The sequence below is a fragment of the Vespula pensylvanica genome, chromosome 24, assembly GCF_014466175.1.
Source record: "Vespula pensylvanica isolate Volc-1 chromosome 24, ASM1446617v1, whole genome shotgun sequence".
NCBI classification, from domain to species: Eukaryota; Metazoa; Arthropoda; class Insecta; order Hymenoptera; family Vespidae; genus Vespula; species Vespula pensylvanica.
In genome coordinates, this window is record NC_057708.1 from 536,445 (window position 1) to 548,944 (window position 12,500).

Consider the following 12,500-nt stretch of genomic DNA (forward strand, 5'->3'; position numbering starts at 1 on the left):
AAAAAAAAAGGAAAGTAAAAAATTATTAAAAAAAAAAAACAAATAAACCATACAAAAGGGGTGACTGGTAAGAGAAGTGGATGAAGGAACGTAAAAGAGTTTAAAAGTCGAGAATAAAAAGGCACGTACACGTACATACGCACACGTACTACACATTCCTTCGATTCCGAATATACATACATACGTACGTACGTACATAGGTACGTATATAAATTCATTGTGTAGTAGTGTTGAGATTCCTACAAAGGGACAAGTACGATTGATACGCTTGGATTGTCGTCGTCGTTTGCGATTGCTTTTGCTCGGCCATAGATCCTCGTCAATGTTGTTTTACCCCTGACGTTACGAAACGAATAAGAAAAGGAAAGGAGATAAGGGGATTTCGTAGTTGTGTTGTTACAATCGAAGACGGAGACAACGACTTGTACTGCAGTCGAAGAAGAAGAAGAAGAAGAAGAAGAAGAAGAAGAAGAAGTAGAAGCAGCAGCAGCAGCAGAAGAAGAAGAAATAGAAAAGAAAGAAGAAGTCGGAAGAAAGAAGAAGAAGAAGAAGAAGAAGAAATAAGAAGAACAAAGTAGAAATAGGGGGAGGAGGAGCAAAGAAAACAAGAGGAAATAGAAAAGAATTTAAAAATAAATAAATAAATAAATAAATAAATAAATCTCGTCGTCGTTTGTGCCGTTAACTCGAAAAACATTTTCGATTCGTTGTATTCGTTTAACAAACCGATCGTTCGATCGAAAGAAAACTCTGAAACATCTCGAGATAAAGGAATTTCGATAGAGATTCTCTATGGGGGAAAATTTATGGGGGAAATTAAACTCATTCCGCAGAAACTCGCTCGGAGAAATTACGAATGAAAAATCGATCGGTAACGTTACATTGCAATTGGGTCACGAGAGAAAGTGCTAATACTACTGTTACTACTACATTGCTACTACTGTTACTATTACTATTACATACGTTTCTACGTATATATATAGATCGAGGGTTAAACGAGTAGCAACAGCAACGACTCAGCATCACCTCCACCACCACCAATAATAATAGTAGTAGTAGTAGTAGCAGCAGCAGCAGCAGCAGCAAGGTTTCTATGTCGCGTTGCTAAGCGCAAAAAAGAAAAAAAAAAAAAAAGGAACTTGGAGAACTCAGCAACTCGTTATTAAACTGTTGTTAGAAAATTGTCCGTTGAATTGGAACTCTTGATAAATTATTGCGACTGTAATTTTTTTTCTTTTCTTTCTTTCTTTTTCTTTTTCTGTCGACCTCCAATCCAATTTATCGTATTATTTGTACTCTCTTATGAATTAATATAATTAACTGGAAACTTTGTCGAATTTTATAGCACGGTTTTACTTAGATTTATATTTAGATTATATTTTTGTACGTTGTGAGCGTTAGCGCAGGATCATTTGGGTTTTATTAATCTTTTCTTTTTAAATCGTGGAACGATCTGTTAAAATTTGTTCGTCTAAAAATATTATCAAAATTCTCAAGATGACGTGTTTCTTACCACCGAAGAGTACTACACCGGTAGAGTTACCAACACCGACTCAAGTCTCTCGTAATTTTCACATGCCGGTTTTCAAACGAGTTACCGTTGTCAACTCGGTATCCGTCGTCTTTCTTCCAGCTCCTTTGAAGATCGTTCCGAAGTCCTGATAAAAAAAGGATCCTGAATGGCTATCCATCTTTTTCGTCTTATCAACGAACGATTCGTGTTTAACCCTCTATGACTTAATTTCTTCTTCTTTTTTTTTTTCTTCTTTTTCCTTTTTTTTTTGTCGCATTTGTGTTTGCACAAAAATTATACTATACTGTATTATACTATGGGAAAAAATTGTATATTACAATTATAAAAAAGATTGTACTATATGTGTTCAAGTAACTTTGGAAATTAAATAACTTTCTAAAGATTATATACGTAAAGAAAGAAAAAAAAAAAAAAAAAAAAAAAAAACTTGGAATGTTTAATATTAAGTATAACAAAAATTTAATTCTATAAAATTTATAATTTTATATAATGACAATAGTATAGTATAGTATAGTATAATTTTTGTTCTAGTACTATATATATATATAATTACATTATTATTATTATTATTATTATTATTGTTATTATAAATAAATAAATAATTTGATAAATGCGTTCTTAGAAGAAAAAAAACAAGGAACGTTTGAAACATCAGGATATTAAGCGACAATTAATCTTTCGACGATAAAATGAGATCAAACTTAAAAAATGAATAATACATATATGATTTAAAAATTACTACATAAAGTTATAGAGGGTTAATAAAATTATATTAAATGTTTTAGCACAATAAAATGGTACAAGTTCTACATTTGTTCTCTTTGTTTTCTTTTCTTTCTATCTCTCGTTCTTTTTCTCCATTCTCTTTTTCTTTTTCTTTTTTTTTTTTTTCTCCTTTTGTCTTTTCTTCGAGGACACCAGAGGAAAGAAAGGGAGAGAGTACTTAAACTTTTATCAAAGAACTTTGTAAGAATTTTTTATATGAAAATAAATATGATATCTACTCCGTAACAATTTGAGTTATAATTATTTTCAACTTAGATCCATCCTGTGTCATAATGTAAGACACAATGCGGAAGAAGAAATGTTGAATTTTATTTTAAATCGGTCCTGCTTGTAATAATCATTTCGAAGGACAATTAGTTGGCTTTCTCATCGGTATGTTATTTACTATTTATATATACATATATATATATGTGTGTGTGTGTGTATGTATTTATTTTATGGACTCGTTGCAATGTTAAGTTATATACATTGAGTCAGAAAAATATTTAAATATGTATTTTTGTAATATTTTAAATAACTCTTTTTCTAGATCCTTAAAGGAGAAAAAACTCGTTGAATGATTTAATAAATACGATGAAATTAATTTATTAAATTAAATGCGATAAAATTAGGACATTGTACATATTCTTTTCCCTTTTTTTTTTTTTTTTTTTATTTAGTTATCTTTTTTTAACAGCGAGTAAAAATTCGAAATACGTGTGTGCTGTAAAAGGTTACAATAATTTTGTCGCACGAATATTTTTCTAGCTCACTATAGATGTCCCTTATATATATTGATATTTCAACGGATCGAATGTTCTTTTTCTTAAATATTTTCTTCGATTTTTACTTTTATTTTTTTTTCTGTTATTAATTCTTAATATCCGTTGAAAAAATATATCTGTTCTTTAATGATTTTCCATATCTGCGAAAAAATGTTAAATGCTGTCATACGATTAGCCGCATAAAAAAAAAAAAAGAAATTATTTTCGAAAGGCGCATGAATATTTTTGTGACTTATATATTGTATAAGTTCGTGTGTGTGTGTGTGTGTGTGTAAAAAGTATCTGTTGGATTCGATCCAAAATTCGTTAAGCGCCAACGACGATCACGATGCTATTCTCATGTATTTCTTTTCTCAATTGCCTCGACAAAGTGGCAGCTGAAGAATGAATAATTGAAATCGAAATAGCTTCTTAAGTTTTTAGTAACTTTCGTATCTCTTTCCTTTTTTTTTCTTCTGTATTTATCGTATTTATTTTATGTATTTATTGTTTTGATTGATTATGAATGATTTATTTTCGTTTTGATCATTTTATTTTTTTTTATTTTTATTTTTTATTCTTGTACGATAAGCATTCGCATCGACTCAGAGTTTTAATATCAATAAATAATCGATAAAATCGATAGCTCTGTTATAAACAAAATATTATAAACCTAGAGAGATAGAGAGAGAAAATAGATAAATAACTTGTTTGCAGTTCCAAGAATTATCTTGTGATTATTTTACAGCCGATAGCGCCTCATTTACGTTAATTAATTTTTTTCTTCTTATATAATTAACAAATACGAAGTTAAATTGCATTATGTATACGTATGCTTAATACGAGAAAAAAAAATTTTATGATAGAATGATCTCGCTCATCGAAATTAATAATAATAATAAGAACAATAATGCCAATTTGAACGTAAAGGTTTACATTCGTAATCAAATTTTTTATCAAGAAAATTCGACCGATATAAAATCAGTATTAATTCTGGGTTACCATTTTATTTCCATTCGAGTTGATGGTTACATACTAGCTTCGTCAAGGAGTAGGTTGATGCACCTCGTCCCCGTCTGAAAATATCACAAACGTGTCCTCATTACGACAATTTCGTCGGAGGTTGGTTGGTTGGTTGGTTCGTTGGTTGGCTGGTTGGTTGGTTGGTTGGTTGGTTGGCTCATCGGTGAACTAGATGAACGACATTCTCAACGGTTGACTACCTTCAGGTCAACGTTAGAGAAACCATTTTGTACAAAATTATAATACTTACTTCTTCCCATATAAATTCTATGTCTATTTATTTCAAGTGGATCATTTAAAACGTAAAAAAGAAAGATCACATTGATTTTTCCAATTGATTTATTTGTCTTTTTCTTTTTATGTTATATAATTTATACACGCATATGTATGTGTTTGCACGTGCACGTACAGTTTATTAATTAGTGTATTTGGATATAAATACGTCTGGAAAGAACTTTCGAAAGAAGCGATCTAGTTTATCCACATTTTTATTTTTATAACATAGCGGATGCGCCGAGCAATCGAAACGGATTATATCTTGAATTTGATAAGAGATAGGAAAGAAAACTTTTGAGGAGATACTATCGGTCATAATTTTTCTTATAAGAAGATTATGACATTTATATATATATGTATATATATATATTTTTTTTTATTTATTTATTATATATTTTATTTAAATAATTTATGTATAATATACATATATATATATATATTATAATATTTATAAAAAAAAAAACGAGCTAAATTATCCACGAACTATATCCATTTTATCATATATAATTAAGTTAAAAAAAAAAAAAATAAAATACAGAAAGAAAGAAGAAATGTTACCTGTAAAAACGAAAGATCGTCTTCGGAATAAGGAAAAAAGGAATGTGGGTCGACCGCTAAGGATCGCACACGTGAGAAAGATTGTTCTTAAAATATAAACGACCCCCTGACGGATGTAGATCATCCAGAGATATAAATCCACTTAGAGATAACGGCGTCTTGGTAACTGGTAACTCGTTCGAAGGAATCTTCGCTCGGGAAAAAAATTAAAAAAAGAAAGAAAAAATAAGGAAAGAGGAAGATAGATAGAAGAAAAGATGATCGTTTTAAATAGTAACAGGAAGAAGAGGAACAATAGAGTCGTACGTATTTGGTATAATAAAGAAATGACGTTTATCGTATCGGGAAAAAAAAAAAGAAGAAGAAAAGAAAAAGAAAAAGAAAAAAAAAAGGGAACAACAACGAACACATTCTATCCTGTCATAATGCCATCATTGTTTAGTACAAAACACTCCACATATTGCTAGTTACTCCAATTAACGTATGAAAGGCTTCTCTGCGTTGAATTTAAAGAGGTCTTTCATTATTAATTGGTACACCATTTTAACCCAAAGTTATCGTTCGATTGTCATCGGATTTATCCGTTTTTTTTTTTTTTATTAATTGTTTCTTATAACAGTAAATATGTATCGGAAGTTATTAGAAAGTTCGTTTCAACAAAATTTTCCTTAATAGGTTTTAAACCGACCGCAAAATGCATGTCACATTTATTTGTTTATTTTATTTTATTTTATTTTATTTATTTTTTTATTTTATTTATTTTTTTATTTTACTCGCAACGAGTTGTTAAGTAATAAAAATCAATATGATGGTTTTTATGAGTACCTACGATCTTTTTTGTTTTTTTTTTTTGCTCCTCGTATCTATGCAATCAAAATAGTGTCTGGCAAAAAAATTTACGATAATTACGATATAATAATATAATTATATTATAGTATATCCAAATCGGTCACTGAATTAATGAAATTTAAGAGAAAGAAAAAAAAAATTGAAATTTATGTAAATAATTGATCTCTAAAGAAATCTGATTTTTTATGGATCCCGATTTAATACGATTAAAGAAAGCATAATAAAGTTTCTTTTCTCTTCTTCTTCTTCTTCTTTTTTTTTTTAAATATCGAAGTTAAAAATAAAAAAAAAAAATAAAAAGAAACGAGAAAAGAAATTAGTAACTACACTTGAAAAAGATCCATGAGTTAACTGTGAACGAGCCCCGTTGGAATTCTAACTATGTAGAAATGAACTGCAATGATCTTGACCTTGGCTACATAATATACACACACACACACACACACACACTATTTTATTATACGACATTGTAGACCTTTTCCGTGTACGCGTATGTCTTTTCTAAAAGAAGTTGTTTAAATGGAGAAAACGTTACGTACTTACGTCGAACGTTCGAGTTTAGCTAATACTTATTGAAAGTTTTTATCGAAAGTTAATATCATTATTCTGTGATCTTACAAAAATAAAAAAAAAAAAATAAAAAAAAAAAGAGAGAGAGAAAGAAAGAAAGTTTGATTCGTCTAATGACGTTTCGTTTGTTCTCAAATTTATTAACTCAAATTTTTATAAAGCAATCTAACGTAATCGTAGTTAAAAACAATTTAATATATTTCGTTTTTTAATAACATTTTATACACACACACGCCTGTTATTATTAATATTAGTATATTACAATATAATTATACCAGTGTAAATAATATCTAAAACATTTTTCTTTTTCGTATTATATAAGAAAATTAACGTCGACTGTAGCAAAAACGTGTTTGTCTAAATCATTTTCAACCACTAACTACTATTCCACGAATGTACAAATGCGTCGTTCGATCGGTTTACTATTTTTTATGTAAATGTAAAAATTAGAAAAAGAAGAAGAAAAAAAATACGATACTTGAGAAAGAACGTATCGATTAACGTGGTGTCACGTTTATTTGCGAATCATCGTTCGAATAGAAAGAGAGAGAGAGAGAGAGAGAGAGAGAGAGAGAGAGAGAGAGAGAGAGAGAGAGAGCAGCATTGAGGACGGTCGATTATGTAATTGCACCAACGACATTGGTAACGATCATCGAATTACCTGCGATGCGTAATCGGTCGTAGTTTTGTAGGTCGTCGTTGTAGCTCATCGTTTTATTCGATAGCAGTGTAATCGTCAACGATAGTTCAGAAGACACGTCGATTTAATATCTTTCCATTATTTCGTTATTACATACAAATTATCAAATTTCGTCAAAAAATCATTCGAACATTCGAAACGTACAGAATGAATCATTTCAATCCTTTCGATAATTTTAATCATTTCAAGTTTTGATATTGTTTTTCTCCGAAAAGAAAAAAAAAAGAAAAAGAAAAAAAAATAAGTCATTTCAATCGTTCCAAATCATTTTTAATTTCGTTTGTTAAAAAAAAAAAAAAAAAAAAGAATTATCAGACGTAAAAACAATTCTGTATTATAATTGTAGTCAAAGGAATTAATCAATATAGATAAAAAAGAAATATATTTTACATGAAGATACGAATCAGTCACCCTCTATAATCAAAACCTCTACATTTCCAATACTAATAAATATAATAATAATAATAATAATAATAATAATAATATTATTATTATTATTATTATTTAATAAGCCTTTAGTGAAAAGACGAACAATAAGAAATTGGTTGAATTAACAATCGTTAAATTGATTACTTCCTCCAGAGTCAGTTAAGATCAGCTGACCGATTCTCTCTCTCTCTCTCTCTCTCTCTCTCTCTCTCTCTCTCTCTCTCTCTTTCATCTCCGATGAGAGTTTCGTTCTCTCTTAGTTCTCTATTTGTTCATGGTAAGCGTGACAACGCATTTAAAGCGCGAAAATAGAGTCTACGCGGGGCATTCTCGCGATTCTCTTTTCCTCCTCTTCACCCTCCTCTTCACCCTCCTCCTTCTCCTCCTCCTCCTCTTCTTCCTCCTCCTCTTTCTTCTTCTTCTCGTTCTGATCTTCATTTGGCCGGTGTGTCGTGTGTTAGTAGGGTGTACGACGCGTGGCCTGGCAGATCACGGGTTACGCGTTTAGTCTTTGACTGGAAGCATCCGCGTTAACATAGTCCAGCATGCGTGCTCTCGCTGCACCGTAGTTAACGGCCAATCTAACGATGATCTAACATTATCATATAATATTTTAATCTATCGGCGTATCTATGAGAGATATGTTTATGTATATGTACATGTTTCGCGAAAAAGAAAAGAAAAGGAAGTGACGTTTGTCATGAAAGTTACTAGTGTACTATAGGAAAAAAAAGAAAAAATTAATAATAATAGTAAAAAGAAAATTAAGATTCTTTTTTTATTTTATTTTATTTTATTTTATTTTAAACCGTCGATTACACTATGTAATTATCTGATGTTATATATATATATATTATATTATATATGTTGAAGAATCGATAATACGTATGTACGTACGTGTTGTCTATATTTTGCTTATATGTATATCGACGATAAAACGAGCAAGCTCTTTTTAAAAACGTCCTCTTACTTTAACTTCGTAAGCATTTCATCCTTGGATTTACGATTATTAATTTCTTCGTCTTGTTATCGTTTGATTTGATAAGTAATTTATTTTCTTCTTCTTCTTCTTTTTGTTCTTCTTTTTATTACAGTTCATCGAATCGGCTCATCGACCGACGATTTGGAAGTTTCTACTCTGAGGAACGACAATTTTTTCATCACACGAGAGACAGAAAGAGAGAGAGAGAGGGAAAGATTTAAAAAATAGAAAATGGAGATCGAAAACGCACACCTGTTGATAACGAGAACGAAGAGAATCGATAATAATAGGATCGAGGAAGATCTTCAAATCATAGCACTTCGTAGAAAATTAAAACATTTGACAAACTGGACACAGCGTTTCGTTGATAGGCTTCCTGTTCGAATGACCTTGAGCAATTTGGGGATACTGGCAGTTTTTCTTGCCATTGTTTTACCGAAATCGTTAACTTATATACTTTTGTATCCAATTTTTAGATTAGTCTTTGGTACTTTATATCCGGCTTATGCTTCCTACAAAGCTGTACGAACGCAAAATGTCAAGGAATATGTAAGTATCTTATTTTTTTTTCTTTCTTTTTTTTTTTTAATTTAATTCTCTATAACATAATTTTTAGCATCTACAAAAATCTATGAACTTGAAATTTATAATATTGATTTTATTTGGATTTTAGTTGGTACTATATAAAAAGAATATAAAAATAATATATTATAAACTAAGTAATTGTGTCGTTTTTTTTTATGAGGAAAAAGAAAATCAGATAAACGTATCTATATGGTATGATCATATTACAGTACGATGCATAATTATAATCTAATCGTGTATTAACACATAGTACAATTATACTAATATATCAAACTGTTACTATTATGCTATATAAACGCTTACGAAAACACTTTAGAAATATCAAAGAAGGCGTTAAAAAATCAAGATAAAATATTGTCAATCGATACGTTCTATTCGAAAGAAAACATAACAAGTATAATTTTTAGCAACATTCTCAATTATTCTTTTCATTCCTTTTCTTTATATCTTTTTTTTTTTTTTTTTTTTTTTTTTTTTTTTTTTTTTTTTTTTTTTTTTTTTTTTTTTTTTTTTTTTTTTTTTGAAAAATTCTTTCTACGTTCTTTATTTTTTAGGTCAAATGGATGATGTATTGGATCGTATTCGCTCTTTTCACTTGCGCTGAGACATTTACGGACGTCTTCTTCAGCTTTTGGTAAGAACACACATACACCCACACGCAAAAAATAACACACACACACACACACACGTAAACGTAAACGTAAACGTAAACGTAAACGTAAACGTATAGACGTACACTCAGCGAATAGCTCTCATATTTCCAAAGAGAAAAATTTTCCGATGAATTACGGAGTGGATGTGATAAGGGCGTAAAGAGGGAGAGAAGAGAACATGGAAAATAACAGCCCGTCTGGGATAAGATTATTTCGTATAGAACGAATTCGACATCGTCGAATTTCTCAAGGCGCCACAGGATCGCGTCAACGAGGCCAATAAACCGAGACAGACCGCGTGGTCCATACTCTTTGGTATACACCAGGGAATTCCAAAAGTCTAATTTCGGACGAGATAGATATTGGCTTACATGCACTTCTGAGGATTTAACCCTCCTCTCTCTTTCTCTCTCTCTCTCTCTCCCTCTCTCTCTCTCTCTCTCTCTTTGTCTATCTATTCCTTTTACTCTTTTACTTTCTTTGTTTTTCTATTTGTGCTCTCTCTTTCTCCTCTCTGTTTCTCTCTTCTTCTCATGCCAGATCTCTCTTCATGCTCGAATTACAAGCAAAAAGGAAGCTAAAACCCCCGTCTATTCTGGCGTCTGGTTTTATAAACGTTTTGCACTTTGCTCTCTCTCTCTCTCTCTCTCTCTCTCTCTCCCTCCCTCCCTCCCTCTCCCTCTCCCTCTCTCTCTCTCTTTCACTCTTTTCTTTTTTTTTTTTTTCTTTCTTTTCACCTTTTTCCACTCGTGCGACTTTCTCTTCGTTTAGATTTTTTCCCTCTTGTGAAAATATAATAACCCAAGGTTATTCTCCTTTTTACTATTTTTCTGTTAATAAACATTTCTTTTTTCTTTCTTTCCGTCTTTTCTCACGATAGACAAATTAATGTCATTTACGTGGTAATCGTTAATTAAAGAAGAAAAAGAGTTGGTGGATGAGTGGTGCATAGGCAGGGGGAGGAGATAGTTAGAAAGAAAAAAAAAATTGAAAGTTATGATAAGTCCTGATAGAGAGAAAACTGAGAAGAGGACGAGGTGGGAGAATGGACAAAATAAAAAAAAAACATATATATATATATACATATAAAAGAAGAAGAAGAAGAGGTAAAAAAGTACAAGAAAAAAAAAAAAAACACGAACTAACGATATTCATAATTAAATTTTATAAAGTTTAGATATCGAGATTATGTCCTTCGTGAATTCGAGGTGATTGAATTCAGATTAATTGATCAAAATTAATTGATTTATCGTATAGGTTCCCGTTTTATTATGAGATCAAGATTATTTTGGTGCTCTGGCTATTGAGTCCTGCAACTAAGGGCTCGAGTATATTATATCGACGTTTCGTTCATCCTGCATTGACCCGTCGCGAAGCTGAAATCGACGAAGCTCTTGCACGTGCTACAGAACAGGGATACAAAGCTGTCCTGCATCTTGGCACCAGAGGTGTAAACTATGCAACTACTGTGCTTATGCAAACCGCTATCAAGGTAAGCTTAAACGGAAGGTTATTCTAATAATATTAGATTTTTTTTTTTTTTCTTCTTTTTTTTTTCTCTTTCTTAGACGTTAGATATGCGAGGAGAGGAGCTTCTATGCCGATCTCCAAATTTTTGTTTATCATTTGTATGATTCATTTACATTGTTTATACATTGTTTACACATTGTTGTGTTCGTTCGCTGGGTGAATCAATTATAATTATTTGCGTTTTTTTTTTTTTTTTTTTTTTTTTTTTTTTTTTTTTTTTTGTTTTGTTATGGAAAAAAAATTGTACTCTCGAACGATCGAAGAGTTTGATAAGTTACTCGTAAAAATGGATCAACGAAATTAACGTTGTAAAGTCGACAATGATTATTTATAAGTTTTCCATTTTGTGATCCGATAATTTTTTTTTTTAATTTAATTAACTCGAAGAAAATCGCTATCTTTTTTTTCTTTTTCGTTGTGGTGCTTGCACAGTTTGAACTATCGATAGATTATTAAAATTAATGAGTCATGCGATTCACCTTGTGATATCGATCATTTGTATGTTTTCCTCTTGTCATCCAAAATATTGTTTTTTTTTTTTTTTTTTTCTTTTAATGTTTCTTTCATTAACTCGAAAATTGAAATTTTTGATAAATTACTCGAAACGAAGTTAATAATGAATCACATGATTTACCTTGTGCTATTGATCATGTGTATGTTTTCCGCTTGTGATCCAGTATTTTATTAATTTTTTGTAATATATTATTTTTACGTATTTATCTACTATGTTCTTTTATTCGTATATCGACTTTTCTTTTAATGAATTATTCCAAAAAAAAAAAGAAAAAGCATGAATCATCGTGTATCACAGAGTTGACCTCGATTATTTGTATGTTTTCCATCGTTTCTTGCGATCCAGATATTTCTTTATTATCATCAAAATTTTTTTCATTCTTTTTATTTAATTCTTAAAAAATTTTTCGTCCTTCTTATCGTGCTTTAAAAAAGTCGCGTTTTTCTCCCTTCAAATTCGAGATAAATTTTTATAATTTTGGGACTTTCGAAATTGAAAGTTTTTAATAAATTTTCTATGAAACAGACTCATACGATTAACATGATTCACCTTGTATCAAAATATCGACAATGATCAAGCGTAAAGTTTCCTAAAGACGGACGAACGAATCTCCTCGCCAAAATCCTTATCATCGCTAATCACGTTGTGTTTGTTCTTGATTTTCTGTTTTCGTTTTACTCGCCCGCTTCTCTTCGCACGCTGCAACGCCTTATTCCCGCCATCGTCGTCACCATTTAACTTTAAAAAAAAAAAAAAAAAAAATCAAAT

At 30.4% G+C, this 12,500-nt stretch overlaps 1 protein-coding gene across 6 annotated transcripts in view; it reads left to right on the forward strand.

The window, feature by feature from the left end:
- The window catches only part of LOC122637165 (uncharacterized protein T19C3.4-like), a 31,233-nt gene that overhangs the window by 10,444 nt on the left and 8,289 nt on the right, over positions 1 to 12,500 (forward strand). For 4 of the 6 annotated variants that reach the window (XM_043829133.1, XM_043829135.1, XM_043829137.1 and 1 more), the window contains exons 1-4: positions 8,345 to 8,447; positions 8,563 to 8,999; positions 9,590 to 9,669; positions 10,946 to 11,180. In XM_043829133.1, coding sequence (XP_043685068.1) covers positions 8,682 to 8,999; positions 9,590 to 9,669; positions 10,946 to 11,180 — 633 coding nt within the window. In that variant the 5' untranslated portion in view covers positions 8,345 to 8,447; positions 8,563 to 8,681. Of the gene's footprint in view, positions 1 to 8,344; positions 8,448 to 8,562; positions 9,000 to 9,589; positions 9,670 to 10,945; positions 11,181 to 12,500 lie in introns of those variants that run through there. The other 2 variants (XM_043829139.1, XM_043829134.1) reach the window with 2 other exon arrangements.